At 42.9% G+C, this 18,359-nt stretch overlaps 3 protein-coding genes across 6 annotated transcripts; 2 read left to right on the top strand and 1 right to left on the bottom strand.

Annotated features, from left to right (window-relative positions):
• Positions 1 to 1,422: 1,422 nt before the first annotated feature.
• LOC115686619 (protein NUCLEAR FUSION DEFECTIVE 6, mitochondrial-like) lies at positions 1,423 to 4,512 on the top strand. 4 transcript variants are annotated; one of them, XM_030611975.2, is made up of 4 exons: positions 1,423 to 1,634; positions 1,759 to 1,880; positions 2,883 to 2,924; positions 4,181 to 4,512. In XM_030611975.2, exons 1-3 carry the CDS (start codon positions 1,477 to 1,479, stop codon positions 2,900 to 2,902), a joined length of 300 nt encoding a protein of 99 aa, XP_030467835.2. In that variant the 5' UTR covers positions 1,423 to 1,476; the 3' UTR covers positions 2,903 to 2,924; positions 4,181 to 4,512. The 4 variants fall into 4 exon arrangements, with proteins under 4 accessions (XP_030467835.2, XP_030467833.2, XP_030467832.2 ...); XM_030611973.2 differs by lacking the exon at positions 4,181 to 4,512 and adding an exon at positions 3,426 to 3,660; XM_030611972.2 differs by lacking the exons at positions 2,883 to 2,924; positions 4,181 to 4,512 and adding an exon at positions 3,426 to 3,660 and having other exon boundaries at positions 1,431 to 1,634.
• Positions 4,513 to 5,680: 1,168 nt separating this feature from the next.
• On the top strand, positions 5,681 to 9,481 carry LOC115686618 (protein yippee-like At5g53940). Its single transcript, XM_030611971.2, has 5 exons — positions 5,681 to 6,021; positions 7,400 to 7,443; positions 8,674 to 8,782; positions 9,243 to 9,298; positions 9,383 to 9,481. Exons 1-5 carry the CDS (start codon positions 5,926 to 5,928, stop codon positions 9,459 to 9,461), a joined length of 384 nt encoding a protein of 127 aa, XP_030467831.1. The 5' UTR covers positions 5,681 to 5,925; the 3' UTR covers positions 9,462 to 9,481.
• Positions 9,482 to 15,404: 5,923 nt separating this feature from the next.
• On the bottom strand, positions 15,405 to 16,228 carry LOC115686647 (ethylene-responsive transcription factor 12-like). The gene has a single exon (XM_030612013.2). The coding sequence runs from the start codon at positions 16,139 to 16,141 to the stop codon at positions 15,608 to 15,610; it is 534 nt and encodes a 177-aa protein (XP_030467873.2). The 5' UTR covers positions 16,142 to 16,228; the 3' UTR covers positions 15,405 to 15,607.
• Positions 16,229 to 18,359: the final 2,131 nt, after the last annotated feature.

The raw sequence follows: 18,359 nt of genomic DNA, 5'->3' as shown, positions 1-18,359 counted from the left end.
GACTACGACTTTTACTTTTTTAATGTTTCATATTCTTCATACATCTAAATATAAGTTGCGATCAGTGGATTGCAGCAGCAAGTGGTGGTTTGAGAGGAACCGATCTTATAAGGTTCCAAGTTCTAGGTGAAACTTGTACGGAACGCGGAACCACTCCGCTCATCCCTATTTAACACTCCAGCAAGATATTTTAACGGAATGATTAACGGTAGACACTTAAAAAAAAAAAAAGGGAAAAAACCACCAAAAACCCCAAACTTTGCCATCTGTGACACATTTACCCTGAACTTTTTTTTGTGACACCAAAAACCCCGAACTTTGCTTTTTGTGACACATTTACCCCAATGTATTTAGTCCATGGACATTTTCGTCTTTTTGCTTTTTCTTTTTTTTCCTTTAAAAGCCCCCTCGCCGGATCCGGCGAGGGCCCTCGCCCGTCGGCGCAGGAGTTCGCCCTCGCACAGGGCGAGCGAGGGCGGCCCGCGCGACTCCGGGCGAGGTCGACCCTCGCCGCGGCGGCGAGGTCGACCTCGCTGAGTCGGGCGAGGTCGACCTCGCACGCATCGGGCGAGGCCGCCCTCGCTCGCCCGGGCGAGGGCCGCCCTCGCTCGCCCGGGCAAGGGCAACCCTCGCCGGCGTCGGGCGAGGTCCGCCCTCGCCCGGGCGAGCGAGGCGGCCTTCGCCCGATCTGGCGAGGTCGACCACTCGCCGGCGTCGAGCGAGGCCGCCGGGCGAGGTCGACCTCGCTGAGTCGGGCGAGGCCGCCCTCGCTCGCCCGAGCGGCGACCCTCGCCCGGCAGCGGCGAGTCGCCTCGCTCGGGCGAGCGAGGGCGGCCTCGCCGATCTCGCGAGGTTGACCTCGCCGCCGGCGGCCTCGCCGAGATCGGGCGAGGCGACCCTCGCCGGCGTCCGAGCGAGGGTCGCCCTCGCCCGATCTGGCGAGGGCCGCCGACGCCGGCGAGGGCCGCCTCGCTCGACGCCGGCGAGGGTCGCCCCCTGGGCAAGCGAGGCGGCCTCGCCCGGCTCGAGCGAGGTCGACTCGCCTAACGCCGGCGAGGTCGACCTCGCTGAGCCGGCGAGGGCCGCCTCGCCCTCGCCCGACGCCGGCGAGGCCCCCTCACCGGAAAGGAAAACAAAAGAAAAAAAAAGAAAAAGCAAAAAGACGAAAATGCCCATGGACTAAATACATTGGGGTAAATGTGTCAAAAAGAAAATTCGGGATTTTTGGTGTCACAAAAAAGTTTGGGAAATTGTCACAAATGACAAGTTGGGGTTGCTGTTTTTCAAAAACAATTAGCAGGACCATTTTGAATAAAAAAAAATTAGAGGAACGAAAATAAATAAATAAATAAATAAGAAAAGAAGTAGCTCAGCCTTTGCAAGCAAAAACCCCCAACCTCAACACCTAAAACCCCGAAGAGCGAGGATTCCAAAGACCCCCCCTTTTCCCCCGCCTTCGCCACCGCTCAAAGAACCATGTCCGCCGCGGCCGCCGCGCGCTCTCTCCTCCGATCCCCGTCCCTCCGGTCCTCCGCCGCGAGGTCCGCCGCCTCCTCCTCCGGCCTGAAGCCCGGGCCCGCGCGACCTCCTTTCCGCATCCCGGCGCAGAAGCCCGCGTCGCACCGCGTCTTCAGGTTGAAATGACTGCCGATTTACTTCGTCCGTGATCCCTGCTTCTCCTTCTTTTTTTCTCCCCCCTGGTGTGTGTGTGTTGACTGACTGACTGGCTGTTGATGAGCTCGGTCGTCTCTTGTGAAGATCGCCGGTGGAGATGAGCAGCTGCTTGGAGTCGATGCTTCCTTACCACACCGCCACTGCTTCCGCGTTGCTCACTTCCATGCTTTCCGTTCCTCGCCGCGCCTCCGGTTGGGCTCCGGAAGGTAAATTGTTACAATAGTTGCCTTTCGTTCATCTGCTTGATCTTTCAATTCTCCAGTTGGAATTCCTTGTGTGCATAAACTGTTCGTTCGCCCCGGGTGAGATGTGAGTTTAGTTGCTTGGTAAGTTCGTATTCGTCAAATGATTGTTGTAGAACAAATTAGGGTGGGGCAATTGGAAGCTGCAACCAAAAAAATAAAAAAATCATTGAAAATGAGCTCTTCGCTTGCTTCTTTTTTCAATTTTTGGGTTCCAACTAGGAGGTTCTGCCTTTGAGGCTTACTGAATGCTGCATTAGAACTCTGGGTTTCTGGGAGGAGGCGACGTGTCTTCGTAGAAGCGCTCGCATACGTCCGCTGATTCGAGTGCCTATTAGCTTGTTGAGTGCAATATGAGCAGATGATGTTGTGGCTAAGTTTTGGTTATGTGTTTCTTCCTTTTTCTCTCTCGCATGAATGAAAATCTAATGTTGATTCAATCGACGGAGGTGGGGATAATGCCGTTATAGTTTACTTGAGTCTCGAGCAATGAAGTTTTGAAAACCTAAATATGAGTAATTATAACAAAATACAAAAAATTGACGCAAAATGGGTTTATAAAAGAATTGATGCGAAATGGTCCCTGACCATTAGGGTTAATATTCACCACAATCTCATGTCTAATTTGCACGAGGAATGGCTATGGCAGGAAAAAGTTATTTGGAATTTGACATGTGACTATCATGGTCTATAAGTTATAGTGTGTGATTTGGTGCAAGATAATGTAAATGCCCTTTCGTTAGAAAAGAAATGAAGTCTTCTATAGGAACTAATGTCCTTCGATATGCTTTTTAAGAGTTAAAATACCGTGAGGAAAGCATCTGAAAGGTTATTTTGGAACTTCAAAAGTAATATAACTATCCGTGATTTTGGAGAAGTCACTAGGGATTGATGTCAATATTTACATAGATCCTCTCTCTCTTTCTCTCTGAGTAAGGGAACGCATTCTATTTTCTCCTTTTGTAGGGCAAGAGAAAACTAGATGAAGATGGGGCGAACAATTATCAAGTAATTTGGACTCTTCTTTAAGAGCATTCATATGATGTTAGTTTTTTAAGTTCTGTATTAGTTTGTCTACTGGATAGAATTGGCTAACTTCGCCAAGATCCGTGTAGAAAGCCGTTAGATGTTGACCACTGATGACAGTGGGCGCAACTTTTAAATTTGGGGAGCTTAGTATGCAATTCCTTGAAGCCATTACACTCGTATTGCTTCTGATTGCTTAGTGCACACCTGTTTCAGATGTCATGGTTAGAACCAACTCGCACTCTATATTATGATTTGAGAGGGCCGTTTTAGTCATTTTCCACACAGTTAATATGAATATTTCCTTAGTATTGGCCATAGTGACCCTATTGGATCTGAGTTATGTCTGCTCTGCATCACCTTTTAAGCTGATTTACAAATTATACAATGCTATCTTCATATTGTTCCTCGTAAACCTGTTTTTTCACTTCTTTAGATTGTTTTTGCGAAAGTAATGATTAAAAGTACTCATCTTTGACTCAGATTGCAATGATGATTTGTGATGACTATTGGGAGGGTTCGTGCGTGGTTCAGGTGGAGAACTGGAGTTTGACCTAGAGCTATAGACAATTTTCTTACTGTTTGTGAGACATGAAGTGTCCATTAACAATGAATTGTAAGAGTACATTTCTAAGAGTTTGTGATTGATACCCCGAGCTTTTCGTCATCGATTGGTTTGATATATCTGGCGATGGCACAGGGTGCTTTCTTTTCCAAATAGTGGCATCTTAATGATTCGAATCATCTTAATTAACATTCTGCTTACAGCGGACATGTCAGTGCTCTATCCTTCATTTTTTTTTTTTCTGGGAATGCCTATTATTGGATTCAGGTTTTTGTTCTGGCCAAATTTGCTGGATTCCTTTAGGTGAGCCATTGTTTGATGAAAACTTTTGAGATAGTTCAGAAAGTAACGCACTTAAAGTACTGGTGTTAAGCTCAGTACTTACGACGGTCAATACCGTATCTACCCTTTTTGGGCTGTGAAGTGAGCCTGTGCACTTTTCATTTGCAGCCCAACCTAAGCAGCTCGAGATGTTCCCGTCTTTCTCATTAGGCCCTTTTGTCGGGTGAAATATGTTGATGTCCTGCGATTTTTCTTTTGCTTTTTTCCGGGGATGTTTGTTGTGCAAGCTGTTTTGATGTCTTTCTTTAAGAATTTCAGTAGTTCCTTTTTTTATGAATAGCTGAAATTTCAGAGTGCCATCAATTAAGCACTTGTGGTTTTTGGCTTGTAGATGGATGATTGTTTGTTGTTGGTCGAAGGAATGCTCGCCCCTATCCACTCAATGGACGTTGTTAGACCCTGCTTGAGCCATCTTGGTCTTGTTCATGGATTGTACCAGGATTTTCCTTTTTAACTTGCAGATAGAATTCGATTATTGGTCCATTCATGGACTGTACTTTTTTTCTGGCTGTTAGTTGCTCTTTTGGCTTCGCTGTCACCCGTGCACAACGGCGGCATCTATGGAGGTTTTGGCTTTTTGTTGAAAGAATGTCCGGTCGCATCGAAAGGAATCGAAGATGCCGACGATAGAGAACGATGCTGAAGCGATTGGTACTTCTTCAACTTGCAGTGAGAAGTGGCACTCTAGATAGCGTTCATCTCAATGGATGGGAATAAAACATGTTTGGGTTATCCTAGTGAGAAGGAAAAGATTTGCTGATTCCTACTTTTAAATGGTTTTATCTCTGACATCATCCCACTCCCGATAATTTAGCACTGCTAGCGTTTATAGCGAGATCAACTTACTCCAGCTTGTCTGATTCTTATCTATGAGGATTCTCCCTCCATGCATTTCCTTGAACCTCAGACTACGAGACTCACAATTTTCCAGAGTTTCAATCGTGATGGAGATAGAAATGAACATCTAGATCAACCTCTTTAGGAGAGACTTTGGAATATCGTTTCTATCAAAATGGAAAAAGAGAGGTGCACATGTGAAATCACACATTTGAGCTTTAATGGCATCATTGAATGGAAATGTCACATATCGGTACGGACTAAGTATGGGTGCTTTTTCATGAGATAAAATAAAATTTCTGGTCAAAATTGGAATTTCATCTTAAAATTGGTATTTTTTAAGGGAATTAGGCTCTTAAATTAAAAAAAAAAATCTATGAAGCCTCGTAGATTCTCCCTCAAGTTATCTCTGTCAAGCACCCTCTTGGGGTGCCTGCGGACAGCAACTCCTCTCCTGCAACTTCCCTTTCAAGCAAGAGCTCTCTCGTGTTTTCCGAAATTTAGCTCAAATCCCTAATTTTGTCCTAATTTTACCATAAAATTTTATCAATTTGGTAGAGAGAAGGAGCATATTCAATTTTGTCCTAATTTCACCAATATCAATTCATTTTATTAAGATTTGGCTTCCTCAAAATGACGCTGTTTAAAAAATCAATTATGTTGAATTTCTCCGTCGAGTCGCTTGCCACATGTATTTCTACATCAGCAATCTAAAAGAATATATTAGGTAGAAGCTAACGTGAGGTAGACTTATCACGAGTGATGCCGATTTTGAATATTTTTGCGACGGAAAAATTACTTTTAAGGTAAATGTGTTGCACGTATACAATTTGGAATTTATCATGATCTGAAAATTAATCTGGAATAAATATGTTGCGCTTACCCGTTTGACATCTAGTAATGGTAATGCTCCTACAGCCCATTAATTTGCTTCTTCTTCTTTTTTTGGGTTACGAATTAAAGAGACATAATCCATAATTACAAGTGGCCGCTAAATTAGGCCGACAAGATGAAGAGGCGGGCACAGACTGACTTGTCGCCATTTGCCATGACATCTGCCTTACCAAAACCGGCGCTCCACGGGATCGCCGTTTCTTCCCCGCAAGCAATGTAGAAGTCAGACGTGATTTGATGCGGCGGTTGAATTAGGCCCGCCATCCAGGGGATTTCAGTCCAAGAACGTAAAGGAAGAAGGCGGGGAGGCGGCGGCGGCGGCGGCGGCGGCGGCGGACGAGCACAATGGGGAGGGTGTTTCTAGTTGAATTGGGTGGCAGAGGTTACAGGTGCAGGTTCTGCAACAGCCCTCTTGCTCTTGCTGATGACGTGCTCTCTAAGGTGCGTCATTTCTTGATTCTCTAGTCGAATTGGGTGAAGAAAAGGGGGAGTTTTTAAGGTAGTTTGGTTATGATCTGATTGTTTCCAATCAAGGGTTCGGTGTAAGTTTGCTTTAAAGATGATGGGTACTTGCGATTCTTGGAAGTTCTTGAACTGAATGGAGAGGAGGGGTCACTAAAGGGTACCCAAATAGATGGAATTTGGGGGAAATGCCTGATGGGTTCGTCGTGGACTGTTGGTTTCTTTGGGCTGTCGGATTTGTGGGTTGTGCTCCGGATATTCTAATGCATTATGGGAGTGCTAGAGGTAGAGTCATCTTCATTTTATAATTCCAGTTAGTGGTGGGCTGGCAGGTGAAACTGGGGTGCTTTAGGTCCAGGTCCTATGCCAATTGATTCTATTTTAATCGGGAATCTAGTGGCACTGTGTTTAGCTGGCCAATGCTGTACTAACATGGCGCGTCGAGAATGAAGATGCTTTGTAATTTTAGATACTATTTATGTTCTTCCTGAGAAATGGGTCCTGATTTATCAGTATTCAACATCTCACTGGAAATGGTATTTGTGTTTGAACCCCCCCCCCCCCCAAAAAAAAAAAAAAAAAAAAAACATCTCACTTGTAGTGAAGAACCCTTGGTTGAGGATGAAATTAGGATTTGATTTGCCTAGGAAGTCGAAAAAATTGGGTTATATGATCTGGACAATGAAGGATACATTTGAAGATAGAACATAATGATAACAACGCTAAGGGCATGAAATAATCATTCACGCAAAAGATGCTCAGACAAGTTTCTCACGTTACTTTTTGGTGAAGGCCTTTAGCGTAAGAACGACAGTAGTAATCTTCGAATTAACATGGGGTTGACCGGAAAATGGCATGATGATCTGGAGAAATATCTGTTCATATGCTATAGGAGCTTTGTATTTGGTTGATGCAGAAGTTTTAGGGGAAATGCATTTCCTGTATGGGTATTGCTGAATAGAAGGACCTGCCCGCCACAAAATGTTACCCCTCAAGATCCATATTTGTGCATCTAAAACAATCCGTTTGCAGAAAGACACTTATGAAAATTAAAATAGCACAACCTGCCTTTACAATTTTGTTTCGGTTCTTACGCCCATTCTTGCCATCAGTATAAAGATCCTGCACTGATTCTCTTGAAACCTAACCTTACATGAGAATTATATCCTTACCATTATCTTTTGATGTTCTTATATTTTTGGCTGTCTTCTAATACAAGCATTAACAGGTGAAGAACAAAGACTAGACCTGAGAGAACTTATTTTGCATTTTCTGTTGTATAATTTAGCTTTGGTGTACCTTATCTGCAAATCTCTTCTATATTCTGTCCCTAACTTTGCTCTTGTGGTATCTATAGTCCTTCAATTGCCGCCAGGGAAGGGCATTCCTTTTCAGCAATGTGTAAGTTCATTGCAATATTCTGCACTGACTTCATTGTGTCCTGTGATTTTGTTACTCCTTCGTCCTTAAGTAGTGTTTTGTGCTCTGATCCTATGACCCCACATACTTCTGTTGGTTTACCGACTAAAAGAAAATAAAGAGTACTATTGAGAATTTGTCATATTTTTCGTTTTTTTATCCTTGCAATGTATGTCATGTTTATGTCGGGAGAGGCTTTGACTTTAGGATAAAGCTAATTTACAGTGATAATTTTGTAATTGAAAGTTCAAACTCTTAAGTAGATGTAGAGTGCTGATTTAAAGGCACTAAAGTGACATATAGATTAACAAGAGGCCCCACTTAGAAGAGTCTCTAAGTCCTTAACATCTCTCACGTCTCACCTTGGGGAATTGAGAAACTGTACCTATATTCTTGTGAGGATGGAGAATCTAAAACATGTATTGAGAACATGCAAATAGAGAGACAAACAAAGAAAGTGGAGCCGTTGATTAGACGTTCTTGGACAATGAAGGTTATCTTTTCTCACCCTCTCTTTCTCCAATTAGACTCTTGACCATTGGACAAATTTAAAGTTGTTACTTTCAACTGTTTGGAACCACATTTCATGACAGCTCCTCTTGCCTACAGGAGTGTGGGATTGCATGTCAATATAACTCATGAAATAAAAAGGCTTTCTTTAGAAAGACTTCTATCCAACCTATGGACAGTGTCAGCGCTCCATGTTCTAGATGAAAAAGAAAAATGCCAAAATTTCAAAGCCCTTTAAAGTTTGTAGGTTGTTTTTAAAAAAAATAAAGAGATGATGTATGGAGTTGTGGATATGTGTTATGTGGGTGTGGGCGTGTATGCATGTCCGAATTTTCTGGACAAGATGACTGTGGGCACTCAAGCAGGTAACGTGAATACTTTCAACTTTATTGGTCAGCAGCTGTAATTACAATGATTACCCAGAATCACATTAATAATAACACCACGGACAAGATTAACTGCATATTATGCGTGCATGCGCGTGCTCGCATCTGTGGTGTCTAGAAATATATCCGGTTGAGCACCCTGAGTTTTCTCGAAAATGTTGAACAGAGATTTCTCTTGCTGTTTTGCGAAAGTTAGTGTGCCCGGTTGACTTGAGAGCTTATTGCTATCTGTGTTGGGTATAATTGTCCATTGGTTCTTTGGCTAGTTTCTGTATGACATCTCAAGTTTACTTCTCCGTGTCCCGTGGAAATTCAGGGTGAATATAACAGTTGGAGCTGAAGAGGAAAGATTGATGATTTCTGGTATGCACACTGTTGAAGATATTTTCTGTTGCTGCTGTGGGCAAATCCTCGGTTGGAAGTATGTAAGTAACGATTTCTTTCTCTTTAATCATCCCATCAGGAGAATCATATCAAATAAGATGTGTTGATCGATCCCTGTCAATATACCCAATAGCTATCGGATAATCTTATTGCGGGCGCATCTGCGCATGCACTTGGCATCCTTGCCAATAGGGCATCACATAGAGGAAAAGCTGTGTCTTTGCACTTTTGCATCCTCCTGCTAGCACACTGTGTAATCTGGTTTTTATCAGTCTTATAGTTGTTCCTTATATTTGTCCATTTGTTGCTCGGAGTTCTTCAGATAGAGCTAAGTGCGAAAGTAGCGCTCCTGCGATTGGTCGATAGTCTAAAGGTTGTTTGCTTGTTGTGCATAATATTCTGAATGAACTGCACCAGCCGACTCGTTATCCTGGGGAAGTATCGGTCCGCCATTTGGCATTGCACTATCGTCGTTGAAGGGCTTTTTGTGAACTGTTGCAGGTGGCTGCACATGACAAGAACCAAAAATACAAGGAAGGAAAATTCGTTCTCGAGAGGTATCTTCCGGTTTCGGATTTTCGCAGGTTCAAATGATTAACCGTGAAATCGTTATAATTTGCACCCGCCGCGTCTATTTACAGATGGAGGATCATGGAGGAGGTCACGGACGATTTTAGTTTGGAAGCCCACCCCGGTTTGAGCGACGCAGAGAACGCGTAGCAAGTCGTCGCGTTTTCTCTGCCCAGAAGATTGTTTGAGAGCGACTATTGGGTTAGAGACCGAATATTTTCCAAGAATATAGATATATAGTCGACGCAGCGCGAGCGCCTTTCGTGAGTAAATAAGGTTTGCTTATCGTGCAGATCGATTTAGGATTGGCAATATGAACGGCAAAAAACGTTTCTAGGAGATTTCTGAAACAACCTGCATTGTCCAATTGATGTCAATTTACTTTGCGTTCACGAACATAACATTTCCGTACAACTTTAGTGCGCGTGTTTCGCAGGTGGTGCCGTCCCATGTATCGGAATCTGTGTATGATTTACGTGTATCGACTCTTACACGGACCGTCGGAAGATGCTAAGGGACGGTGAGTTTAGTGTTACGAATTTGGAATTTTTCGAGGGACAAAAATTAACTTAAAAGGTTACCGGTTTGAGATTTTTTAGTAATACTAATTAGGGGTGTGCATGGTCCGGGTGGGACCGGGTGGGCGGTTCCCACCCTAGAATCAGGAACCGCCCGCTTAGGACCAGTTCCAAAAAATTGAAATTGGGAATCGCCCGTTGATTCCGTGGATCCACTCGGAAACCGGACCACTGGTCTGGTCTCGTTCCCGAGTAGGTCTATGGAATCGGTTTCACCAAGCTTCACACGTCGGCATTGTAATATGCAACGAAGAATTACGCAACGGAAAGAAATGATTCTAGAATAAGTGAAATTACACATCATCAATATGTTCATACTACTGTGGTTTTTATCGATTTGGGGTGATTGATGCGGTGCAGCATCATTTCTGTGGTATTGAACAGTATCTACATGTGGCCTTGTTTTTGCAGATATTAAAGTGAACAGGAAGATGTGAAAGACCTATGGGTAGATAAAGTTAAACGAGAAAAGAGAGAGATGGACATCTCCCTTACCATTCTGTCAAAGCTTTTCTATATGTTATTATCCCAGCTTCGCCAATTACTATCAAGAAAGCATGGGCTTTTGCTTACTAGGTCTGGGTGTCGACCGAGAAGAGTGAGAGTACTGAGCGAGTTTCACATTTAGGGATTTAAGATTTTTCTTTCTTTTTTAAATTAAAATTTAAATATAATATATAATATTATATTACCGGTCCGGTTCTAGTGGGTGGGCGGGCGGTTCCGCACCCGGAACCCGTAACCGGTCCGGTTCCCTTAGGAACCACCGGTTCTGAGCCGGTCCGGTCCGGTCCGGTCCAGTTCCGGGCGGTTCCCGGTTCTTTTGCGCACCCCTAATACTAATCCTCGTGTAAGTTGGTCATTTGCGTTGATTTTTTTCTTGTCAAGTTAATTCATGCAACAATATCTTTTTCTAATTTTTTATTTTTGGGCCAAGTTCGTGGTAATTTTCAGATTTTTCTTGGGGGTTTTTAATTACCACATTGATTTTGTAGGACAAATACGGGGATTTTCCCCCCCAAAAAAAATAATATAATAATAAAATGAAATGAAAAGAAAAAAAGGGGGAGATGGTCAAAGTCAACGCTGGAGCGGCGTGACACCTCTGCGGCCGACAGATTCGCTCGAGGGAGGGGGGGATCCGGGCCCTGGCCACCGCCACGTGGGCAGTGGTGGGCCCCACCCGACCGCGAGCCGCGCAGGTCGGGATAACAAAAGCGAAGAAAGCGCACGAGATGGATAAATTGGATATCGACATCATTAAAGAAAAGATATTAATAAATAATTACAACAATAATAATAACTGTGATATTTTCAGGGAAAAACGTTGCATGATTAGCGGGGACGCAAATTCTAAGCTCCTTTTAATCACAAAAATTAAGCACGCCGTTGGAATTATTAAGATAATTAAATTACTTTACGCTTTTGTCCGACAGCTTTTGACTTTTTGGAGCGGCCGACGACAACTCCCCGAAATTTTACACGGCAATTGATAGTTCGTATATTCGGTCGCGTCTTCGTTTCGAAAAGCCGTCGACACCGTTACGAACTTGAGCGGATCAAGGTACGGCCGCTCCGACATGAGTATCAATAGCATCATTCGGGGATTTTTCGAGATCGCGAATAGGCAATGGCAAGAGGAAACCGTTCTTTTACTTTCGCCGAGTAATTAATCAGCCCTTGATTATCGTAACCTTAACGGATAGCACGGAACGTGCAAAAAGAGGGATTTATGGCCGGTCTGGTCCGCGAAAGAACATCTCGAATTTTCCACCTTCGACCGAGATTTTTTTCATAATCTAACTTTTCCTTTCCCAAGATTTTCCATTTATAGCCAATGACATTCTAAGTAATCTTTGTTTTTTTTTTTTTTTTGGTTCATGTTTGGGCATTTTGGGCCCCTAGAAAAGGGATGGAAGAAAAAATAAATAAAAGGAGGAGCCGTGAAGGGAAATTTAAAAAGAGAGAAAAGCGAAGAGGAAGAAAATGGTGGAAATGATAGAAAATGATTGGTTGGCCATGGAGACCAAAGGGATTGGAGGGAGGGAGCTCCTACTACTTACTACTACTTTTGGAAGCCGTCGCGTCTCGTCCATACGTTTGTCCCACTTTCAGGGACAAAGCTTTGATCGAGGCCCACCACCAGTCCACCACCACCACCACCACCACCCCTCTTCCCTTTGTCTTGTCTTTCTTTTGCCTTTCGGCTGTTTTTGTCTCCCTCACTCTTTTCAGCAATTTCATTTCCCAACCAAGCTTTACAATATGGTCAAATATTAGATAGGTTAGTCTTGTTGTCACGGTAGAACGCTCCGTTCAGCGCCCGCCGCACGAAACTATCGAAAATGAAAACCGGAAGCTCGCCCTCTCTCGCTTTTTTATATCGCCTGACAAAATGGAATTAGAGAGAACGAAAATGAAAAATGGGCAAAAGCCACCAAAGAAATCTTAAATTATGCTCACCGTGACACGTTTACCGTAAAAAAAATTTATTGCGACACCAAAATTCTCAAACTTGTACATGTGTAATACATTTACCATCTGTCGAAGTTCTCTCGATGAGATCTATTAAAAATCGGCCTACATGGACATCAAAAAGGCAAACAATATTGATATAGCATCCACGTGACTTATGTGAAATAAAAACGACGGTGATTTGGCTGAAAAATCATCTAACGGAATTTTGACGGAGGGTAAATGTGTCATATAGGTACAAGTTTAAGCTTTTTATATCACAAGAAAAGGTTTAGAATATATGTGTCATAGTGGATACAGTTTGGGGTTTTTTATGTCACAAAATAAAGTTCAAGGTAAATATGTCATAATAGGCATAATTTGAGATTTTTTGTGACTGTTTCCCATGAAAAATTGCTGCATTCATGCTTTTTTTTTACATTGAGAGGTGAAAATGAATGAAAATTAGATGGGAGTGGGTTAATAAAAGATTATAGACACAAGTGTGGATGGTTAAAAAACGGGGTTAGTTCCCTAAAAAAACACTCTCGATTTTAGGTCAAATCCCAATTTTGTCCTGAACCTGCTATGTCTAAAAAAAGTCTCAAACTTTCACTAAAGTCTCAAATTTACTCATGCGTCCAAAAATTGCTACTACTTTCTTCAAGATTATCAATATCAGGGATACTATAGGGTTTTGATGAAAGCATAAGTTCTGATGATATAACTCGAATTGGATTTAACGTTTGTAATTTTGAAGAAACTAGCGGAGAATTTTGGATGTATGAGTAGATTTGAGATTAAAATAAAAGTTTTAGACTTTTTTTAAAGACAGAAGAAAAACGTTTTGAGCAGAATTGAGATTGGACCCAAAATTGAGGTTTCTTTTTTAGAGAATTGGGCCATTAAATAATTAGGGGTTTGGTAACTTTGTGGTCAAAAAGAAAAATTGATGTGGTTAAGTTGAGTAACCTAATTTGCAGTCGTATATAACAATTTGAAAGAACAAAATTCAATACCACAAATGGATAATTTTTAAATTAATTCCCTTTTTTTATTTCGTATAATATATTTTGAATCCTTTTATGTTATTCCGATTGTCTCATCTTTAGGTACCAAACAGAGTCGATAGTCCTTTCACTTTGATTCCTTTTGAATTTTGCTTTTTTACTTGTCTCCTTGAATAATGACGCAATTTTCGATGAAAACGAATGGGCAGTTTGCAAATAAAAGTTTTTTAGAAAAAAAAAGTATGCCAATTTGCTTTATCAATTATCTTAAAGTCATCTTTTGTTGAGAGCCGTGCGTGAGCAGGTTTAACGATCAGGTGAGAAAATATAAGACATTCCTATAAATTAATTGCGTTTTTAGCCCTTTAAAAAATAGATTATGGTAATTGTTCATCAAGTTTGGCCTGATATTCCAAATGATGTCCTTATGGAATTTTCTCATTGCGCGGGTACTATAAACGTTAGTAACTTAATGTTGGAAAATAAGATAAAACCAATCATGATAGATAAGTTAGCCGCATTATCGCCTGTCATGTGTCGGCAGTAATAAGGTAAAATCACTCAAGATATACGAGTCATCCTTTCACCGCCATCTGACCATAAAAAAAAAATCCCATCACCGCCGCTATCGAGTGAGGTACCGAGTGTCTTGAAGGGCAACTAGACAAATAATGTTATGGGTTGATAATGATCTGAAAAGAAAGTGCTTTAGCCTCAAAAGAACGCCAATAGTAATTATAAGGGGAAGTTACACAAAACTTCCATGAATTTTGGGGTAATACATGATTAACCCCGAACTTTCAATTGTGATGCAATACCCCATCGAACTTTCATTTTGTTACAACTATTAGCCCTTCGTTGTTTTTTCAAGTAGCATATATGCAATGCACGTGACTATTAAGGTGGAAAAGTGTATTTTATCCCATTTCTTTATAAAAGAAATCTCTCTTTACCCTTTAATTGTTGTAAAAAGTGAAAACATAGAACATGGAAAAAATAAACTAAATAAGGTACCAATAATGGGAAAACAATAAAAATTTGTTAAGATTTGATAAATGTAGCCACTTTAATAGAAGTAAATAAGATATATATGAAAGGGAAAAGCCCTCGATAATAGAAAGGTCAAATGACAAAATCGGTTACTCATTATTGATATTTAAAGTTTTAATTAATGTAAAAGACAATTTAAAAAAATTATAAAAAATGATATCCTCGACTCATAAAAGAAAATGGTTAGCTGAAGTTAATCTGACTTTTTTTACCTATTTTTATCGATCAATCTTTTTTGGTTTTGCATTAATTAACCATTTTAAAATGCATAATAAACTTCTGTTATTTAACCTTTTTATTATTAAGGCCTTTGTTTTACATTTCACATAGTTGGGTTTCTTTTTCTAAAAACACGTATTAGTCCTATCAACACATCATCGATCTTCAACATTTTTTTTTCCTTTTAAGACTTTCGATATTTATCTATCCCGATATGGATATTTTAGTTCGTTTATTTTCCACTCTTTTCCTAATCTCTTCATTTCCCGAAGAACCAATGAAAAATAAAAACAGATAGGCTTCCTTAAAACAATGATATAAAAATGTAGATTTACCTTTTAAAATTAGCGAGCTGAGAATATCCTACCGAGGATTAACGGTCGTAACAAAATAAAAATTCAGGAGGATAATACGTAATTCTCCCGGATTAGGAAATTTTAGTATTTTACTCCCACACACGTGACAGCCAGGCATCGCGAATTATATTTTATGAACAACAAATATAAATATAAATATGTATTATAAAATATATATTTTTATATAATGAGATTGTACTTTATCATTATCCAAGAAGTCCCGTGTTAATAGAAACTCGTGAAGAAATGCGCAGTCAAAAGAGGAAGAAACGCTGCACCATCTTCTCTGAACTCGTATCATGACCGATCCGAACCATTTTCTACAGCGAGTTTTTCTGTAGCGAACTGACGAAGAAGAAGAAGAGGATGATCGAACGATAGATGAGTCGTTCTGTGGAGGCATCATCGAACAGCAACGATGACAGATAAGGGAAGAAAATCTCAGAGCTTTTTGATGAAGAAAACTGGGAACAAAAATAGATATATTTACACCATTATCTCTTCTTCTGCTTCTTCTTCTTCTTCTTCTTCTTGCTGCTGGGGACTGTTCTTGCTTCTCTCTAGCTCCCTCGGCAGATCCCCAAAAGGAAGGAAGAACTTGAAAGGAAAAGGAAGAGGGCCTAGCTCGACTACATCCAAAATGGCGGCGGTTTGTTCAGATCAATGGGAAGCCCGCGACCCGCCATCCCCAGCAACGCCGCCGTCCCGTTGCCGTCGGCCTCCGGAGCGCCTCCGCGGCCAACCAACGCCGCCGCCGCCGCTTCCTCGCGCGCAGCCAGGCCCTCGTCGCCGTCGGGCTCGAATCTCACGTCCCTGAGGACCCCGGTGTGCAAGAACTCGCCGAGGGCGACCCGGGAGTAGTGCCAGGCGTCGGGAGGAGGGGGACCGAGGGAGAGGTGGTGGTGGTGAGGAGGAGGAGGAGGAAGGGGGAAGTTGGTCTTGGCCTTGGAGCCGCGGAGGGAGCGGGCGGCGCCGTCGTAGGCGAGGGCGGCCTCCTCGGGTGTGTCGAAGGTGCCGAGCCAGACGCGGGTCTTCTTCCACGGGTCGCGTATCTCCGCCGCGTACCGGCCCCACGGCCTCTTCCTCACTCCCCTGTAGTGGATCTCGCCGCCGCCGCCGCCGCCGCCGCCGCCGCCCGCGGTCGCTGACGACGACGACGACATTGTCTCGGTGAGCGAGCGTTTCCGATGAGAGAGAGAGAGAGTGTTCGTGGGGGGACTACACAGCGTTGATGAGTCGCCCCGTAATCGACGGCCGCTCGCCCAACATTTCGCTTTTATACACACAAAAGACTTTTCCATTTTCCTATTTTCTCTCCTTTTTATATTCTATTATCGTCTTTTTTTTCTTTTGGATAGGTATTTTCCTTCCTAGTATTGTGGATATATAGCCCAATTTACTCATGGAATCAAGTATGTTACCCTTATATCGACTAGAAAGTGAAGTCAAACCTCACACAATCCTTACTATTTTCGTGAGCTTTTCCGGCCGCAACAAACGGATAATTAAGATCATAGCTGTAACAACAGGTATGATGATTGTATTGTCAACTGGGTCAGATGTAATTAAAGCAAACTCCTCATTCATTGCGCGTAGCAGTGAAGGAAATGATGCTTTTTAAACTTCATCGGGTCGAGAACATCTTCACGACGAGAGAATGGCCGTTATTATCGTGCAATATCCTTGTCTCCCTCATCATGTTTTCCATCGCCGGATTCGTTTCGCGCATCAACATAGCATCCGTAGAAAAAAAGAAAAAGAAAGGATCGCCAAATAAGAGACACGGAATGATGCAAGACACATGAAGTAAAATTGGCAAGTGATTATATTTTGGCGATCAAGTGTAATTTTTACTCATTTAAAAACGAGGACTCTTTTATGTTTTCAAAACTAAAATCGGGAATCATTTTTGTAATTTTATAGTAGGGCAAGAGTAGGGTAGGGCGGGGGAGGGGGGCGGGTGCTGGAGCGCAGCCTCAGGGGAGAGCCGCCGCCGCCGCCGCCGCCGGAGTAGACGTGGGAGGGGGTCGGGCGGCGGCGGAGGAGGCGGGGGAGCGGGGGTCGCGCCGTGACTAAAGCTCACCCCCACGGCGTCGCGCGTCCCCGCTGACGCCAGCCCTATCCGCTCTCGTACGGCGCTGTCTGAGCGGCGCCTGCCAAAAATTTCACCCCCCCCCCCCCCTCGAAACTCCAAACGCACAAACAAACAAACAAACAAAAAACAGAAAGGAAGAAAAAAGCGACTGAACTTTTTATTCCCGCGGCGGAGGACACGTGTCCGGACGCGAGTGGGCGGTCGCGGGGGAGAAGCTGCCGCACGTTACCGGAGGGAGGAGACGATCCCCGTACCCCCCAGGTCCACGTGGAGCGTTCTTGGAGGGCACACGTGGTGTCCGACCTGCGGGAAACAGCTCAAAGCTGGTGGGGACCTTCTTTTTTTTGTGTTTTTTTAAATTATTATTTTTTTTTTTAAAAAAAAATTTCGAAAGGAATTGCCTGAGCTTCGTGTTGCGATAATATATGATTTTTTCAGGAGTCGGGGGGGGCTGGCGTGGCGTGTTTGACTCGGTTTCCTTTTCCATCACAACGGAACAAATGAGCTGATGAAAAAGCTGGTTTTGGAGTTTCTTTTTGCCCTTCACAAAAAAGTGAATCGAGAAAAGCCGGAAAATATCGGCAATTCAGCTACGAATCGGATTTGAATCAAATGGGGGTGAGCATCGGAGGCATCTGGGGAAAAAAAATCCACAAGGAAAGAAAAATCGAATCGCGTGGGAATTTGCAAGGTCCCGGGAATTTGTCCGCGTCCGTCGTCATATATATATATAATATGAGCCGAGGTACAAACTTATTTGGAAATTTTCAGGTGAGCGTTCGAGTAAAGCTGAAAACATCAGTAATTTATTGGTCATGAATCGAATGCGAGCATATCGGGGGTCGTTTGTGAAAATCGAATCGGATGAAATCCGAAATGAAGAGTTTCCGCCGGTTTGAATACGCGGCGGGGTTCAATCATGAACCGAAACGGAGCGAAAGCCGAATCCAATCGTGTTATTCGTCCAGTAGTAGTGGCTTTAAGAGGGCAAAACTTCCAAAGTGCCCATCTCCGACAACTCTTTGAAGCGACATATCTTTTTGATCCTACGTAGCTTTTCAAGAGGAATCTCATGGAAAATACGAAATTTCTCGAGAACATGACAAACCATGCTACTAGAGCGCGTCTCCCGTTATTCCCCTGGGAGGTTTCCCGATCTCGACCGATCCCGTCATTCGAAACCTCGCATTATTAGCGACTTTGACTTTTAATTCGCGTGCCGACCCCATGATCTTTTCACAAAGTTTCATATAATGGGAGGGGCTATACTGCAGCACAGCGCTCTG

Source organism: Syzygium oleosum, unplaced genomic scaffold (genome assembly GCF_021117445.2).
Source record: "Syzygium oleosum isolate NSW1041296 unplaced genomic scaffold, Sole_v2.1 Sole_v2.18, whole genome shotgun sequence".
Classification (NCBI taxonomy): domain Eukaryota; kingdom Viridiplantae; phylum Streptophyta; class Magnoliopsida; order Myrtales; family Myrtaceae; genus Syzygium; species Syzygium oleosum.
This window is presented reverse-complemented; position numbering and strand designations above follow the sequence as displayed.